This window comes from Hirundo rustica, chromosome 13, assembly GCF_015227805.2.
Source record: "Hirundo rustica isolate bHirRus1 chromosome 13, bHirRus1.pri.v3, whole genome shotgun sequence".
Lineage (NCBI taxonomy): Eukaryota > Metazoa > Chordata > Aves > Passeriformes > Hirundinidae > Hirundo > Hirundo rustica.
In genome coordinates this window covers 3528949-3545653 of record NC_053462.1, presented here as the reverse complement: position 1 = coordinate 3545653, position 16705 = coordinate 3528949, and the positions used below count along the sequence as shown (strand labels likewise).

General features: G+C 53.7%; 1 protein-coding gene across 2 annotated transcripts in view; it reads right to left on the bottom strand.

The window, feature by feature from the left end:
* Positions 1-56: 56 nt before the first annotated feature.
* Positions 57-16705, bottom strand: part of ALPK3 (alpha kinase 3) — a 32791-nt gene continuing 16142 nt past the window's right edge. For both annotated transcript variants that reach the window (XM_040077006.2, XM_040077007.2), the window contains 11 exons: positions 12786-12903; positions 10728-11748; positions 5801-7628; positions 4785-4932; positions 3639-3766; positions 3354-3389; positions 2961-3235; positions 2546-2634; positions 2094-2311; positions 1848-1896; positions 57-1679 (listed from right to left, as the gene is read on the bottom strand). In XM_040077006.2, coding sequence (XP_039932940.1) covers positions 1358-1679; positions 1848-1896; positions 2094-2311; positions 2546-2634; positions 2961-3235; positions 3354-3389; positions 3639-3766; positions 4785-4932; positions 5801-7628; positions 10728-11748; positions 12786-12903 — 4232 coding nt within the window. In that variant the 3' untranslated portion in view covers positions 57-1357. The remainder of the gene's footprint in view (positions 1680-1847; positions 1897-2093; positions 2312-2545; positions 2635-2960; positions 3236-3353; positions 3390-3638; positions 3767-4784; positions 4933-5800; positions 7629-10727; positions 11749-12785; positions 12904-16705) is intronic.

The following is a 16705-nucleotide window of genomic DNA, read 5'->3' as shown; positions in this document are numbered from 1 at the left end:
CACAAAGCCAACGCATCCCACTGTACTTGTGTGCACCTCTCCCAGAGGGATCACAGTGCCAGGGAACAGGCCAGTCCTTCTCGCTTTATTGCACTTGAGAGCACCCAGTCGCCAACGCAGCCACGTTTATGTGCATTGGTATTTTACAGTGACCCAATGACAAACAACCAGGAGCCCAGAGCATGCCACGCTCTCAGCCCGGCCCCTTCCCTCCATCAGGCTGCACTGAGCCACTGCGTGGGACCCCACCCTGCAGGGTGGTGTCAATGGCACCCAGCACCCTCCTGCAACGCCTCAAGGAAGGGGTTGCTCCCCAGGGTGATGGAACAGACAGCTCCTCTGCCCATCCATCACTGCCTCGAGCCAGGGGTAGCAGGATTTGGAGTGGGTACTGCCAGCTCTTGCTGGAGTCCAGCATGTGCCAAGCAGGGGTGATGCTGAGCACCAGATCGTGCTGTGGGCTAGGGCATGCAGCGTCTAGGTATGGCACGGAGGCAAGGAGGAGTGAGTCCTGTGGGCTAGACACCTCCAGGTGCCAAGGCAGAGCCTGGTATGGAGGGGAAGTTGCCCCTTTGCCCTGCTCCCAGGTATCCCACGTGAGGTAGAGCATCCTTACCATAGCACTGGCCTCCATCCACAGCAGCACGGCCACCCTCAGCAGCCACCCAGCAATGGGATGGGAGACGTCCCCGGGAAGCAGGGGAGAGCAGGGGTGCAAAATCCCACCCCAGTGCAGCTGCTGGTACCAGTGCAAACACCCCGCCCTGGAACAGCCAACAGCCCAGAGCCCCACACCATAGCAGAGGAGCCCTGCAGCGACCGCTGGAACCCTCTGCAGGAAAAAGGGTGTGCCAGGGCACAGGGGACTGCCTGGGCACTGGTGGGGTTCTCGTCCTTGACAGCGCTGGCAAAGCTTGGCCCGGTCACTTTATGGGGACACAGAGAGGGACATGAGATGCTGGGAGCCAGGAGGGTGTCCAGGACTCCCAGTTTGCTGGGGAGCCAGGCAAGGACATGGTGCCTGCAAAGCCCGAGGGAGAAGCTCTGCCCCTGCTTTAAGGAAGGCCTACAGAGAGTGGAGAGAGGAAAGCGAGTCCGAGCGTGGAGAGGCACACGGCCCCACAGGCTCCAGCAGCAGCTCCTGCAGAGAGGTACTGGGGAGGGGGCCTGTGGCTCACAGCCCCCACAGCCCCGGCCCAGCCGCTCACAATTAGCACACACCACACAATGCAAGCGCTGCAGGCCGGGCAGGAGCCCCACGGAGAAGGCCACTGCCAGCGTCTCCCCTTCCCACACTGGTCACGTGCTGGGCCCAGGCTGGGGGCCAGAGCAGGAATCTCAGCTGCAGCGGCTCTGACTACTGCGGGCAGCCAGCTCTGTTGCTCTCTCCTGACCTGGGTTTGGAGGCTGTTGGGGCCTCCCCTGTTTCTGCAGCTCGCCGGGAGCTCTTGGGGCTCACGGAAGCCTTGCGGGTACCCTGAGGACTTGTCAGCACCTTCTTCTGGAGCTGGGGGCTGGACTGGGCTGACTTCCTGCCCAGGCAGGGACTCTTGGAGCTCTTGGGCTTGACTGGCTCCAGCATCTTCAGGCCCAGGATGCTGCAGTAGTGGTTGCACCTGTGAGCGGCCGGGAACTGCTCCAGCAGGGAGGGGAAGCAGCTCTCCTTCAGCCCCTGGTACCTGTCAACAGAGCTATCCTCAGCTCCTGCTTTGCACCAGGAGATGTCCCCCCAGAGCAGGGAGGTGAGGATGGAGCCTGACCATGGTTATCACCATTGCCCTTGTCAGGTAAGCTGCAGAGCTGGCGACAGCCAGGGCCACCCTGCTCCAGAGCTGGAAGTCACTCACCCTTTCAGGTTGGTAGCAATCCGCACGTTGGTCAACTTCCAGCCAACTCCTGTAATTTAAGAGGACAACCAGCCTCTGTCCAGAGAAGGACAGCCACCAGTACCAAGGGCAGGTCATTGCCCTGGGTAGAGGGTTCCATGGCATTGGGGGGGGGAGAGGCAGGAGGGTAAAGCCTGGGGCTTTTCTTCCTTTCCCAGGCTGGAGGGTGGTGAGGGGCCAGGGGCACCACACAGGAGATCCCTTTACCTTCCATGTCAGTCACGAGGATGTTTCCGTTTGTCCACTGGTAAACCCAGTGCTGGAAGGTGCAGCACTTGAGCACAATCTCCGAGGTGCCTCGTGCCACCAAGCTGCCATCCCTCTCAGTGACACAGTACTGCTCGCAGGGCCTGCCAAGGTCCTCCTCCATTGTGGCATAAGGGATGTTGTTGGCCGGACGATAGATCAGGTACAGAGGAATTATCCTGCGTGGGAGTCACAGACAATGTCAGCATGGTGAGCTCTCCCTCCTCTGCAAGTGGAGATTCACACCATGGTCTACAGCCCTGACTTTTGCCTTCCTCCCAATATCCCTTCCCTTTGTGGGATTGGAGTGCACTGCCTTTGGGATGCCCCATCACCCATGGGGAATCTTCCCACCGTCCCCTGCAATGCTCTGCCAGGGCATCAAGCCAGCGGAGCTGCAGCACATCACTTACTCAGGCACCGCTCCAAAATCAGGGACGGCTCGTGCCTCAGCAGCAAAGATCTTGCAATACTCACGACTGGAGTTTTGGACTTTACATTCCTGGAAGTGCAAACAGAAGAGTCAAGAACCTGTCCCATCTTGCACCAATGCCTCTCTAGGACCACTGCCAATTGCTTCCCTGTCCTGGTGGTCAAAGGGTGATGGGAAAGTCCTGAGCAGCTCCACATTGCTCAGATGGAAGAGCTGAAGCCAAGAATGGCAAGGATATGTCCAGCCCCCTGGCTAGACCACTCCAGAGCATTCCAAAAGTGGAAGGAAATAAGCAAAAGTGGGCACAGAGCTGGGGACTGTCTGGGGACCAACTCACACACAGGTGGGGAAGGGGGGAGGGAGAAAGGTGGATGGTGGTCCACAAGGATGCCCACCTGGATGGTGATATCATAGTTCTTCTCGATAAGGCTGTTCTCATTCTTGGTCCCAAAGACGATGAAATTGTGCACTTTGATGACGCAGGTGTGGCCGGACTCAAAGACAGGCTCCAGGCCATAAATGGCTCTGGCACGGCAGGCTTTGCGCAGGAAACCAGCTCCCACTTCCACGTCCTCGCTCACCACGCGCCCGAAGAGCTTATCCCCCCAATAGCCTGCATCAGCCAAGCCCTTGGCAAACACCATGGGTGTCATCTCGATCTCCTCTCCAACTGGTGGGGGGGAAGAGCTGGTGAGGGGGGGACAACATGGGCACGTCCTGCTTCTGCCCCAGAGCTGCCTGCCCCACTCAGCAAGGGGCAGAGTCACAGCTCATCACGTGGTCCTTACCTTCAATCTCTTCCCGCAGGATAAATCCTGACAACACTAGAGGAGACAGAAACCAAAGAGGTGTCAAGGTCCTGCCAGGATCCCACCTTGCCCCATGCACTTGCACAGCTAGGGATGGCAGGTAGGATGGTGGGAATTGACTGGTGCACAGAGGCAGAAGCACCTCACAGAGGTGGTGCTACAAAAGGTGCCAAGGCCCCCCAGTGCAGCCTGGCACCAAGCCTTCTCCACAGTTGGCCACACCACCCCACGGCACACCCAGGAAGCTGTGGAAGGGCTCCTCACCTTCTGGGCTGAGCAGGAAATCTGTGGAGTCGGTGCCATACTCGTTGCTGATCACACACCGGTAGACTCCACAATCCTTCTGGGACGCCTGCACAACAGCCAAAGCTGCCTGGCCCTCATCGCCAGCACTGGGAAAAAAATGGAGCATGGCCACATCCCCGTGTGGTGGTGGGGGCCACACGGGAGCCCTGTGACAGGCACTGTGCATGGGCAATGTGCTGCCCTTGGGGGGATGGAAGAAGGCTACAAAGCCCATGGGCAGCCCTGCTGCTCCCCCAGCATGTCATGGCACCTGGAGTGGTTTGTACTAACAGATGATTATCCTCCAGGCAAGTCCTGCAAAATCTGGCCGGGATTGGGCTACAGACTGATAAAGGTACGTGCCCCCGAGTGAGGCTGGGTCAGGGCTTCACAGAGGGATGAGGTGGGACCCTCATCCTGACACCCACTGGCTGAGCAGGCTCTGCTCTGGTCTGCTGGAAGGCAATGGCCACTCCTGCCTGTCTGACCCAGCTCAAGTATCTCCCCCAGCAGACAACTTCTGCCCCAGAATAATCTAACTTACTGTCTGCTCGTTATAAAGGGAGCTCAGGGGACACCAACAGCATCAGGCAAATCCTAACTGACGTGGATGATGTCCCTAGGGCAATTCTCAGGGGTTGAGAACAAGTTGCTCTCCACAGTAGACCCAAAGGATACAACCAGCTGTCTGAATATGCTCTCCCTGTGCAAGGGCAGTGCCAAGGGGTAGAGAGGGCACAGCCAGAGCTACTTTTTCCCAGCAGTTGCTGCATGGAAGACCCTCCCAGCACTGCTGGAGGCTGCCACCCTCACATGGATCCTTTGGGGTCCCGGTTTTGCAGTTCACATCCAACTCTTAATTCCTGTGATGGGCGTAACACCTTCTCTGCCCTCCCCAAGGTCTGGGTACCCAAAGCAGACACTCCAGATGGAGCATCAATAAGATAAATTTGGCAGCACCTCCCCACGTGGGCAATCCTTCCCTCCGTGGGCACTGATTTGATGAAGTTCACGATGTGCTGTGCCATGCACTGAGCTTCCCATGCTGCCTTGGCAAGAGGGACACCTTCACCCCAGTCAAGGCGAGGAGCGGGATGTGACAGGGACAAGGAGCCAACAGCTTACCTCCTTTGGGCTTCAGCTACGGGGACCTCGTCCTTGTACCACGTCAGCTTAGAATCGCTCAATATATTGAAGAATTGGCACCAAAGTTTCAGGTTTCCAGATGCATCGGAAAATTGTTCTGCTCTGATCTTACGGACCACCTGTGGAGCTAAGGACAGGGTGCAAAGAGATGGGTGGTGAGACACGGAGTGCTAGCCACAGCTCTGGGGACAGGCCAGCCCACGCCCACGCTGCCACTCAGGGCTTTGGGTATCGTGTGTAACACTGCCTTCCCAGGGAAGGTCTCAGAGCTCCCCTGGGATAAATAGATGGGACACAAGGGGTACAAATTTGTTCAACAGTGCAGCACTGCAATACCCAGTGAGGCCTGGCCAGAGGAAAGGCAGAGAAACACTGCGGAATATTGGAGGAAACGTTCACCTACTGAAGTAGGGATTTATCATGGTTACCCTTACTTTGCAAGAGTGCTGATTCCGGTGAGAGCATCACCTGGTTCCTTCAACCCCAGGATTATGCCTTTTTTACTTTGATGCCACAAGGAATCAAATTAGCGTTGATCACAGATGTGGATGAAGAGTGTGTGCCCTGTGATGAATCATGGAATCACAGTTTGGGTTCGAAGGGACTTTAAAGACCACCTCGTTCCAACCCTCTTGCCATGAGGAGGGACACCTTCCACTTGACCAGGTAGCTCAGGATCCCCAGCCAGCATCAGGCTTGATGAGGACCAGAACACAGAGACCAAAACTAAGAGGATTCTATGTTCCCTGGGGCAGGGGAAGCCCAGGCTCTTAGTTCCTCTTAGTTCCAATGTCAGAGCTGCTGCCTCTTGCATTCCTCAACCCTCCCTGCACTGGGATAGAAGTCTTGGGGAAGACTTTTGGCTTTCACACAGCCAAAGGCTGATGCTGGAAACCCTGCAAATGCACAAAACTCATGTGGCCCCAGCTGACTATCACTGGCTCCCTTTGTGGCAACAAGGGAATGCACTTCATGGGGATCCTCTCTTCCCTCACCTTTAAATGGGTTATTTGTCTTCTGGGACTCTGCTGGCTGCGCTTCTGGCTTAGCATCTTCAGGGACCTCTTCATCACCACAGGTGTCACCTGCAGGCTCCTCATAGAGCTTAGGAACTTCCAACGTGGCCATCTTCCTCATGAGGGTTGGAGAGCACTGCTCTGAGGGAGAGGATGGAGCTGGGGCAGGAGAAGGCAACAGGGATGCATTCTTCCTGGATTGCCGTGGTGAAACATTCGGACTTCTTGCATGCCCCAGGCTCTCTGGGGTTGCCTCCTCTTCCCCCCCAACCTGTTTGGGTTTTGGCAGGTATATTTTGCGCCGGGCCCCCAAAGCAAGTTCTTCTGGTGTGGCACAAGGTAGCACTGCCCGAGGGTCAGCAGGGCTCTCTTCAGAGCTCACTGGAGGCAAATCAGAAAGATGAGGAGCCACTGCTGCTGTGGGCATGCTGCCCACCACGATGGAGGGTACCGAGAGTGGGGGCGGCCCCTCGGCCTCAGGAGCACACCAGGTGCGTCTCTTTGGTGGCACAGGCCTGCCAGCCAGCATCTCCTTGCTGGTAACAAATTCCTCGTTAATCATTCCTGTGATCCGTCTGGATGTCCTGGGGGTCAGAGGCAAGTTCTCTGCTGTCTGGAAGAGCTGGTTGTTCTGTACTTTTTCCAAAACTTTCCTTGAGGTGCGAGGGCTAAGGCCAGCAATGCCTATCTCTGGGATCATGCCTTCCTCTGCGTTTGACTGCTCCTTGTCCCCAGAGTCAGTGTCCCCTTTTGTGGCATCCTTACTGCTATCTGACATTTTTAGAAGTAGCAGCAGGTAGTTTTTTAAGGAGGAAACCAGGTTTTTGTGCTGCATTTTCTCCTCCAAAGACATCTCCTGAGATCTCTCTGAGCCAGGCAGGACCAGTGGTACCTGTGGCTGAACCTCAGAGACCCCTTCCCAAGTCCTTGAAGATGCTGCTGGTTCCTGGCATGGAGCTGTGGCTGTCAGGAGTCCTCCCTCCTTCCCCTGAGGTCCCATGGGCACTGGCTTGGCATTCTCCTCCTCTACCGTGACAGCTGAAAACACCTCTTGTGGGACAGATCCATCTGTCGTCGTGATTTCCGTTTCTCCACTCGCAGGAGGCAGCAGCTGGGCTCCAGAAGGGACCTCTCCTGCAGTGGCCTCCATCCCTGGCCTTCCACTAGCAGCCAGCAGTGCCTCCCGGGCCACTGACGGCCTCACTGCAGGAGCAGGAAGCAACTCTTCCTTGGCAAAAGGAACTGACGCAGGAGCTGCCATTTTGGTGTTCTGATGACCCAAAGGTGCTCCTCCTGCCTCGCTGTGCACAGCCCCAAGACATGGCTCTGCTGCATCACTCCCCCCTCTCCTCACACCAGGATGGCTCCCAGACAACTCTGCTGCTGCCTCTTTGCCCTTCCCATCCTTGACTGTCTGACATGGGATTTGTTCAAGAGGAGTGTTTTCTCCAGGTTCTGCAGGAGTCAAATTTTTTAGCAATGACTCTTTTCCACCTTGGCTTTTGTTCTCCTGATTTAACAGTCCTTGTTGAGTCTCTCTGTCCTCAAGAGCATGGGAATGTCTTTCTGCCTGTTTCCTGGGGGTTGGGTCCTCCTTGCCAGACTGTACATGGTCTGGAGAAGGTGTTGGTGGCTCCTGAGGTCTAAACCGAGGATTTGTCCTTTTCACAGCCTCCCCGGTTTCCTGGCCAACAGGCACCTCTTTTCTGACCTCTTCTAGTTTAGCAGCTTGCTGACTGGTCTCTTTGGTTGGACTGGACACTGGATGCTTTAAGTCACCAGGAGATTGTCCAACTCTTGTTGCAACCTAGTTAAAAAAAAAAAAAAAAAGGGAAATTAGCATCATGTTACTGGCTGGGTCTGTGCAGTCGTACTTGTGGTCCACCTGTATCATATGGCACTGCCCAAATTCTTCTTGAATCATGGGAATTACCCTGATACCAGTGTTACTCTGTCATCCAGGGTCTGATGGTTTCACCATCATCCCACAGGAGTGGGTCCCACCTGTCAGGCTGTACAAAATGTTTCTTCTTTTAATCAGCTCCAGCCCTTCTGCAGCTCCAGCCTTTCTCCCTTTCAACACCCTCGCTATGCACAGAGGCAAGAGATCTGCCTTTCTAAACCATTCAGTGGCTTTTAATTCAATCTCCTCTGACTCAATGCCTTCACAAAGAGGGGAACTTGCCCATTTTCACCAGCCACTGCTGACACCTTGCATAATTCTCTTGACGTTTTTAAAGACTGAGTGCTCTCCTATCTCCACTGTGAGATGGGGCAGTCGGCATGTCACACCCTATGAGGATGAGGCTGCCCAGATGATTTATAGAGAAACTGTACACCCTGACGTTATCAGCACTATTCAACCACTCTGTTTCTCTGACGTTTGGGAAGCTCAAATGTTTCCGACCGCAGCTGCACCCAGCAAACGTGTCAGCAAGCTGCCTGCTGTGATAGCCCAGCTTTATCCCAAGGAGAGCTGCTGAAATCCTCCAGCCAAGGAGCACAGTCTATTTTGGTAGAGGAGGCAGTGATACCGTGGTACGTGCTCTGCCCGGCTGATGCTCTGTGAGCATCTCCAGGACAATGGCACGGGGACAGGGCGTGCACACAGCGAGCCCCCCTTCCACCCTGGAGGATCTGCTGCTAAGGATTTTCTCCTGAGGTCACGGACTTGAGCGTTAAGCCCTCCCAAAATGAGCACCATGGAGGGCTGTGGCACTTGGACCTCTATTTTGTGCTGCTTTTGCTTCATTTGGTAGCTTGGGGAAAAGAGGAAAGCATCATTCTCTCCGCATGCACCTTCCCAAGCAAATGAAGGAATCATAGAATGGTTTGTGTTGGACGAGACCTCTAAGCCCAACTCGTTACAATCCCTGCCATGGGCAGGGACACCTTCCACTATCCCAGGTTGCTCCAAGACCCATCCAACCTGGCCTGGAACAACTCCTGGGATGGGGCAGCCACAGCTTCTCTGGACAGCCTGTACCGGGGTCTCACCACCCTCTCAGCCAAGAATTTCTTCCCACTATCCCATGTGACCCTGCCCTCTGACAGTGGAAAGCCATTCCCTGTGTCCTGTTACTCCATGCCCTTGTCTAAAGTCCCTCTCTAACTGTTAGGGCAACATGAGTATTGAAGGGCTGGGGTGGGGGAAGCATCATTAAAGGCCATTCCAACCCATAAAATTCTAGAAATATAATCAAATCATCGGTTTAAAATTTAGGCAAGAGTGATTAGCATGCAAATCAAGTTTCTTCTCTGCTCTTACAGAGGAGGATGTTCAGAGCCCGGCTGCAGTCTGGCATTTTGCTACAGATAAATACAGCTCAGAAGAGAATTCCTGAGCATAAGGGCCAGATATGTCCCAGAGGTAGGAAAACGCTCATGCTATGACCTTCCTTGTTTAAGAATAAAAAAGAAAAAGACAAGTAACCTCTGTCCTGGGGGATGAAAATATCCTGAAACATGCCTGGAATAGGCCTTAAACAGCTTTAAACCGGTTTATTTGCTCTCACAAAAGCTTGAGGACTTTCCCCAGCAGCACCAACAAGCTGAAGCATTCAAATTCAAATCAGAAGCATTCCCTTTTGTCTCCTCAAAGGCATAACAGCTGACAAGTCACAGGTTTCCCTCTGTCAGTGGGGCTTTTAAAGAGAAAAAAAAATCTTGATGCATGTCAAAGTCTCAGGGATGACAGCCCAAGCCTGGCTGCTGCACACCAGCATTTTTCCATCGTTTTTGAGAGTGAGAGGTGTTAAAATGAGCAGAGAGGGGAGAAACAAATGGCTTTGCCATGGGCTGGCCTGAACAGCAATAATTTCTGCAGCAGGATGTGATACTGGTGATACTGGTGGGCCCGGTTGAAGACGAGTTCACAGCACCAGCAAGACCAGAAACCAGGTGTGCACTGCGTAACACAGCAAGTTCTTACCAGCAAAGCTGCACCCACTAATGGCTGAAGAAATTTAAGAGGGGAAGAAAGGCTATTTTTTTTCCACTGGAGCACCTATCAGTCCCTTATGCATTGTGGATTTTTCCACATTCTGAAATACGTGTGTTACCTACCAAGGGAGAGGTGCTGCACCTGGAGCCTTGACTGTACCAAAAGCGTGCACCTACCACAGCCCAAACTCCAAATCCTGACAGCACCTGCAAACTGGACCCAGAGAACCTTTTATGACAGAAGGGGTGATTAAAGAAAAATAGGGGGAAAATAGTCTGGTAGCTTCCAGTCTAATATTTTCGTAGCAAATAATTCAGGTTAGGTGACAAAAATAGCAGTTGACTAAAAGACGCTCTGAGGGTCAGAAGCAGGTGCTGTGCCCTGGCACTTCACCACCACCACAATGGGTCTCCCAACAGAGTTTTTCCAACAGGGATGGGCCAAAAAATTAGTCCAGACCTACTGTATACACGTTGCACTGTAAACAAAACTCGAGGCCCTGAGGGTGCAGCTCACATGGCAGCTCATCTGCAGGTGGGGCTCCTTAACTCAAGCTCCCTTGTTAAACTGAACAGATGCCATCACAAGGCACCCACTCCAGCTATAAATACCCATTCAGTGCTCCCTGCGGACCTGATTTGAAAACATTTCGCATGAGGTCAGCCTGCCGATTAAACCGGAGAGCCCCAGGCCACCGAGACCAGCTGCTCGAATGGCCCCGACTTACATCTCTCACCACCTCAGCTGACATTTGCTCGGAGATGGGGTGGAAGCTCTGCTGTCTGGGCTCACAAAATCCAAAAAGCCCTTCTGGGTGCTTTCACCAGTGGAGACCTGCGGAGCCTCGGCAGCAGATCCCAAGGCGTACACGCAGCCTCCCTGGCCCAGTGCCACGATACAAATGCGCAGCACAGATATTCTCTTGTTGCCACCCCTGCGTTGGCTGTTATCTCTCCCAGTTACCTCTTTGTTTCCCTCCAACTTCTGCTCTTGCTGCTGGCCTCCCTGGCCCTCGGACAGCACAGGTCCTGCCTCCAACACCTCAGAGGCCAGTGGAGCATCCTCTGTCTGTCTGCTGACCGCCACAGGCTGCAGGGCAGCCTCAGTCCTGGCCTCGTCCTTGGCTCCCACCTCCTGCTTCCCTGCCGCTGGCTTCACTTGCTTATCAAAATACATGTCCTTTAAAGAGAAGTACGTGTCATCATTAGGTTTAATGTCCTCCTTCACAGCTTTCCCAGGCTCTTTCAGTTTTGGACTGGTTTCCACTTCTTGATCACCTGCTGCCCTCAAACGTGCATTCCTGCGTAAGGGGACAGGAGGAGCAAACCGGGGATTTGAAGATGGATTTGCCCTGTCTCTCCCACTTTCCTCGTGCTTAGAAACTTCCTGTGTTGCTGCTGAAGGAGCCTCCACCTTCTTTTTCTTTTTAGCTGCAGAGTCTTTTGCCCCTGGCTTACTCGCCAAGTCCTCCACTGTGTCATAGAGGTACGTGAGAAAGTTGTGCCCGTTCTCCTCCCCACTTTCCAAAGTGGCGTCTCCATTGGTGGTCACCTCTGCTTTCAGAGGTGCCACCAGTTTGTTTGGGAAGCCTGGCACCGCACTGAGTGGCTGCTCCTTCGTCTCAGCAATATCCTTGTGTAACCTGGACTGTGAATCCGCGACGTGCACTTTTGCTGCGTCCTCCTTCTCCCATGAAGAGTCTCCTGACCGGAGATTCTGATCTCTAGCCAGCCTCCGCTTCCTCTGGAGCCGTTCAGGGCTCATTCCTTGCAACTTCTCCACTTCCACGTTTTCTTTTCCTCGTTTCTTGCCCTGTTCTATTTCTTGCATCTTTTCTTCAGCTTTTCTCTTGATTTTGTCAAACCACCTCTGATGGATTTTGAACTCCGTCATGGTTCCCACTTCCAGCACACCAGAGCAGGACACGATGCCTTTGTTATTTCTAGCTGAGGCCTGGTAAATACCTGCATCCTCTTCTCGGCACCTGGAAATCAAAAGCTGTGTGTGAGACCCACCCATCCTCCTCAGGATGCCCGCTGGATGCACAGACATGCATGCTCTCCTACTTGCTCCACAGAGTCCAGAAGATGTGGCCCCTGAGGTGCCCACAGGACATCTGGAGGCCTTGGGCTGGCCTTCCTCCCTGGCTCTGCCTGCTCTCAGCACTAACAGACAAGCAAGTTTGATGATAAATTTGTTCTAGCTCCACCCTGGGCTGTAACTCTGGTAAGAGGGCTGTGATGGAGGAGGGACACGCAGCACCAGGCTTCCCAACTGTTCTTGGTCAGAGTTCTCTGCAGAATCTTTTCCTCTCAGCTCCACACAGCCCACAAGACATTCCCGTTCTTCCTCTGCCCTACTGTGTTACCAAAGTCTTCCCACCCCATGTCACAGGTACCGGCACCTGCCTGCCTATAGTCACCTCTTGAGGACACTGACCCACAGAGATCCCTGCCACTGGAATAGGTGAGCCAGCCTCTGATGGACACCTGGAGCACAGCTGGGGGAGCAGAAAAGCTCAAGCCAGAGGCACAAGGATGGCAGAACAATCAGCAACACTGATATTCTGCATTTTCAGTCAGTGCCACACCTGTCTGACATCCCAAATCCAGGACTCAAGGTGCAACAGGTCTCTGCCTGCTGGGGACAAGGCGTGCCTCAGGCTCTTCAGAAACCTGATTCCCTGGAACATCATCTTGGAGGCAGATAGCGCTCTCCCCCTGCTTACCTTTGTCAGCCCTAAAGCTCAGAACTGGAAGGCTCTAGAGAGAGGGACTTCTTCTTCCCTTCCTCTTGCTTCCAGCATGCCAGCTATCCCTGGATACAGGAATGGATCCCATACCAGTGTGACTGGGGAGCCACAGCTGGAGGAGAAGGGCCAGGGGTGAACTGACAGTGGGGAGCAGAAAGGGCCAGCCAAATGGAGGGGAGGAAATCACTGTTGACAGCTCATCCAGTCACTGAGAACACACTCAGAGCTCCCATCACCAAATCCGGCCACTCTCCAGCTCCTTTACTCACTTGTAGAGCTGCAGGGTGTGGCGGTTTCCATGACGGAATATCTCATATTTGGGTAAGCCACAATAGCGATCCATCTCCTCATCATCCTTGTACCACGTCACCTCTGGCTGCGGATACCCTGGGGAGGACACGGAAGGTACATCAGAGAGTGAAACACTCCGCACAGGAGCACAGACAGCACGGTATCAGCAGCAAAACAATCTGGCACACCAGGACAGATGCTATTCTGGGCTCACCACATTCCTAAATTGCACAACAGAAACAGTGGAAACTTAATGGGCTTATCTCAGACTTTTATCACTCCTAGGAATAGGGCTATTTTTGAGAAAAAAATCCCAGCACTTCATTCCTGAACGGAGGGGAGTGGATCACACGCTCGTCTCCTGTAACATTGGCTGGGAGAAGGTGAGCATGCCACCACTTTTATGTGAAGAGGGATGTTTTGATGAGGCCAAGGCTACGGCTGGAGAACAGGCGTTTGCCCCTCCATGGAGCTCTCAGCATTTTGCACAGTGTCACAGCCTGTAAGCTGATCCGAAACTTTCCACTGAACAGAAACAACCTTGATTGCATCACAGTCAGCTCAGTGTCCTACAAATGTCACTTGACAACAGATGTCACCTGCCTTTTCAGTAGGATGACATCATGATGTGTGTGACTGGCTGGCTGGCAGGCTGGGCATGCAGCCCTGCTCTCCACCACTAGCAGAGGTGTTGGATCAGCATGTGAGTCCCCCACGGACCAATGCCGGCCACAGCCTCCACTGCTCACTGACAGCAGCTCTAGTTCAGATTAAGTGCAGTTTTCATGCAAGGACTGCTCAAGCCAGCAGCCAGCAGGGGTTCCTGCACTTCACTCAGGGCTCACCACCCAGCCAAGCCGACCCCTGGGGCATGGGACAAAAGGTTCAATGATCACATCATGCCTCAGCTACAGCCGATTGCTCTGCTGCAAATGTCCCTGCAGGGACCAAAGGAAGGAGTCCAGCATCCTCCTCAACTTCACCAGACCCCAAGGATCACCCACAGCAGCCCAGAATGTGGCAAGGGTCATCTCCCATGAACATCCCAGGCATGGGGCTGATGAGAGCTTTCCAGAAATATCCGAAGTGTCCCAACCCAATGGCTCTGGATAATGAAAAAGCAGGGACAAGGTGCTCTCTGGATACTTCCCTGCTACCAAGCCACAGGTTTCAAGGCTAACCAGGACCTCAAACGTCCTCCTTGCACCAGCCAAAGATGTTGTCAGCCCATAACAATGCCTGAGCCCAGCTTACTCCTGCTTTCATGAAGGTCCTAGAACAGGACTGAGAGTCCAGAAGCAGAGACTCATCAGCAGGAATTCACCCAGGTTTTGGCCAATCCAATATGCCTTTGCCCAGAAAAGCAGCATATGCCAGATCTCCTGCTGTACTGCTTTGGCTCCCCTGTCCCCACCCCTCGCTTGTGGTGGCTCCTCAGTGTCCACTGGCTCCTTGAGGGATTTAGTCCACTGGGACTAGACAGGGCTGGGAAGATAAGTCTCAGCAGCTTTTTTTTTTTCTGTTCTCCTCTATGAGAAGCATCCACCCCCATAGCCCAGACACCTCACAGACTGGATTTTACTCTATTCTTCCTCCCTCTCTAAGGTCTCTTACTCTGTACTGCCCCAGCATCCCCCCTCTCCATGCCCACTGTCTGTACTTCTCCCACATGCTTTGCTGCCTCAATCCCCTCCCACTGCTGCCATCAGCAGCTTTGGCTTTCTGTTGGGTCGTGAGTGCCTGGTTTCTCCTCTTCTACAGGAAGTCAAGCCATGACTTTTGCCCAACACCCTTCCTGCAAGGCTCGCTGTCCTCCCCCTCTGCCCCGCTCTTGTCACGGCCCATTCATTGCTGCTGCTCCCCTCAGGTACTTGTGGCTGAAGAAAATGAGCCCTGAACCGGAGAAAGCCATGAGAGCATTCCAGAGATGGGATCATCAGGGATTGATGCTGCTGCTTATATTTTTCATAAAATATACACTACTGGCAGCAGGAGCCTATGCTGAATGAGGCTGTGGCGAATTCCTTCTGCTCCAGAGATGAACAAAAGAATTTCCATACACAAGCTCACGCTGCCCAGAGCAATCCAACCCTTCCCAAGGGCTGTTCTGCAAGAAGGCCCCACAGTCCATCTTGCAGGGAGCTGGCAGGTAGATTTTCCTGACACCCTAAGAAACAGCAATCACAGCCCTTCATTCTGGGAACTGCCAGCAGATAGTTTCCGAGAAACCCTGTGATGTCCTGTCCCACCCCAACCCCGTGGCCTCCACAGCTGATTTCCATTCTCAGCTGACATCTGCCGGAAAGAGCTGCAATTTCCACAGCTATGCAGTGTCTCGAGGAAAGGCTTTTCCTCCCGCTAAGCTTAAACTCCCTTTGACCAACAGCACTTGTGTCCTTGAGGCTGCCTGCTCCCTCTGAGGAGCTAAGGCCACGCTAGCCCAGTGCCAGGACCGGCTCACACTGCAAGCTCTAGCCTGCAGCCAAAGAGCGCTGCAGGCGAGCGCTGCCTGGAAGTCTGCAGACAGGCGGATGCTGAAAGGCTTCCCACCTCCCACGCAGGTACAGTGGCCCCAGCTGCCTGTCCAAATACCATCCATCCCTTCCCAGGGGCTGTAATCAGAGCCAAGCAGCGGACAGAAAGATGCCCGTGCAGGGATGAGTCTCCCTGGGATGGGGAGGGGAGCTGCTGATGATGATGACATCAATCTTTGGGCTGCTGAGTGAATAAATTTCCCGGTCCGGGGTGGGAGGGAAGAGGAGCCAGGCGTCATTCCCGGCACGGCACATCCCCTGCAGGCACAGCATCCTCAGCTTGCCCAATGGGATGAGGTGGAACTGCGGGTTCTGTCTGTGGGCATTGCCACGCTGCAGGCACCAGATGCCCACCCTTAGCATGAGACACCCCGAGCAGCCACGCATGGATCTGCACTCATCCTTCCAAAAGCTGCCACTGCCGCAGCCCCCCGTGCAGCTGGTGCCGAGAGGGATTTGCCGGCAGCTGGGCCGTGCAGCCCCAGCCAGAGCCCAGCAGCTGCAGACAGAGTGGTGCCAGCGCTCCTGGGAAGAGGGCAGGCATCCGCTCCACATCTTCAGGATGTGTGTCTTCCAGCAACATTGCTCCAGTGTGATGGCCAGCCACCACAGGATCCTGGAGACTTTTCAGAGCAAGGATATATATATTTTTTTTTTCATGGAGATTGCCAGGTTTAGATCAAACATTCTTTTTCTGAAAACTGTCAAAATCTGAGAAGCCTTTAAAGCTTGGTGACTGTAACCAACACAGTTCTTAAAATATTTATCCAAAAGAGTTCTGAATATATCTATCCAAAATCACCCAGAGAAACTCTGTTTCAAGTTGCTTTCTTCTTTTTTTATTTTTGTATTTTTTTATTTTTTGGGGGCAGGAAAGAGGGGGAGTTAGTCTTCTGAAACTCGGGAGGGTGCTAAGAGTTTAGAACCATTAAACAATATCCACAGTTTCTGCTCTACACAAGCTACACGGTGTAGGGGCTTCAACAGTCTTGGGAATACAATTCATGGTAAGATGTTACCCTTCCTGGCTTCATCGATTTAAACCCCTCCAGCACACAAGGACAAGGAAGCTGCCAGCCATGCTGACAGGAGGGACAGGTACTAAGAGCAGTAGCTCCACACGCCACTGTGAGCAGTGGCTCATTCACCATCCTTCCCTTGTCCTCTACCCCAAAGCCAAACCTCCTCATCTCCCAGCAGCCTACTCTTGGCTCTTGTAGTCACTATCCCATCCCCAAACCCCTCTCACAGCCTCTGCATGTCTCCAGACATTCCTCATCCGAGCACTTCAGTCTTATCCTTCAAACACCTCCCTCAGACGGTCATCACAAATGCAGCAAGTGGAACTCCTTTAACCGGGTAAA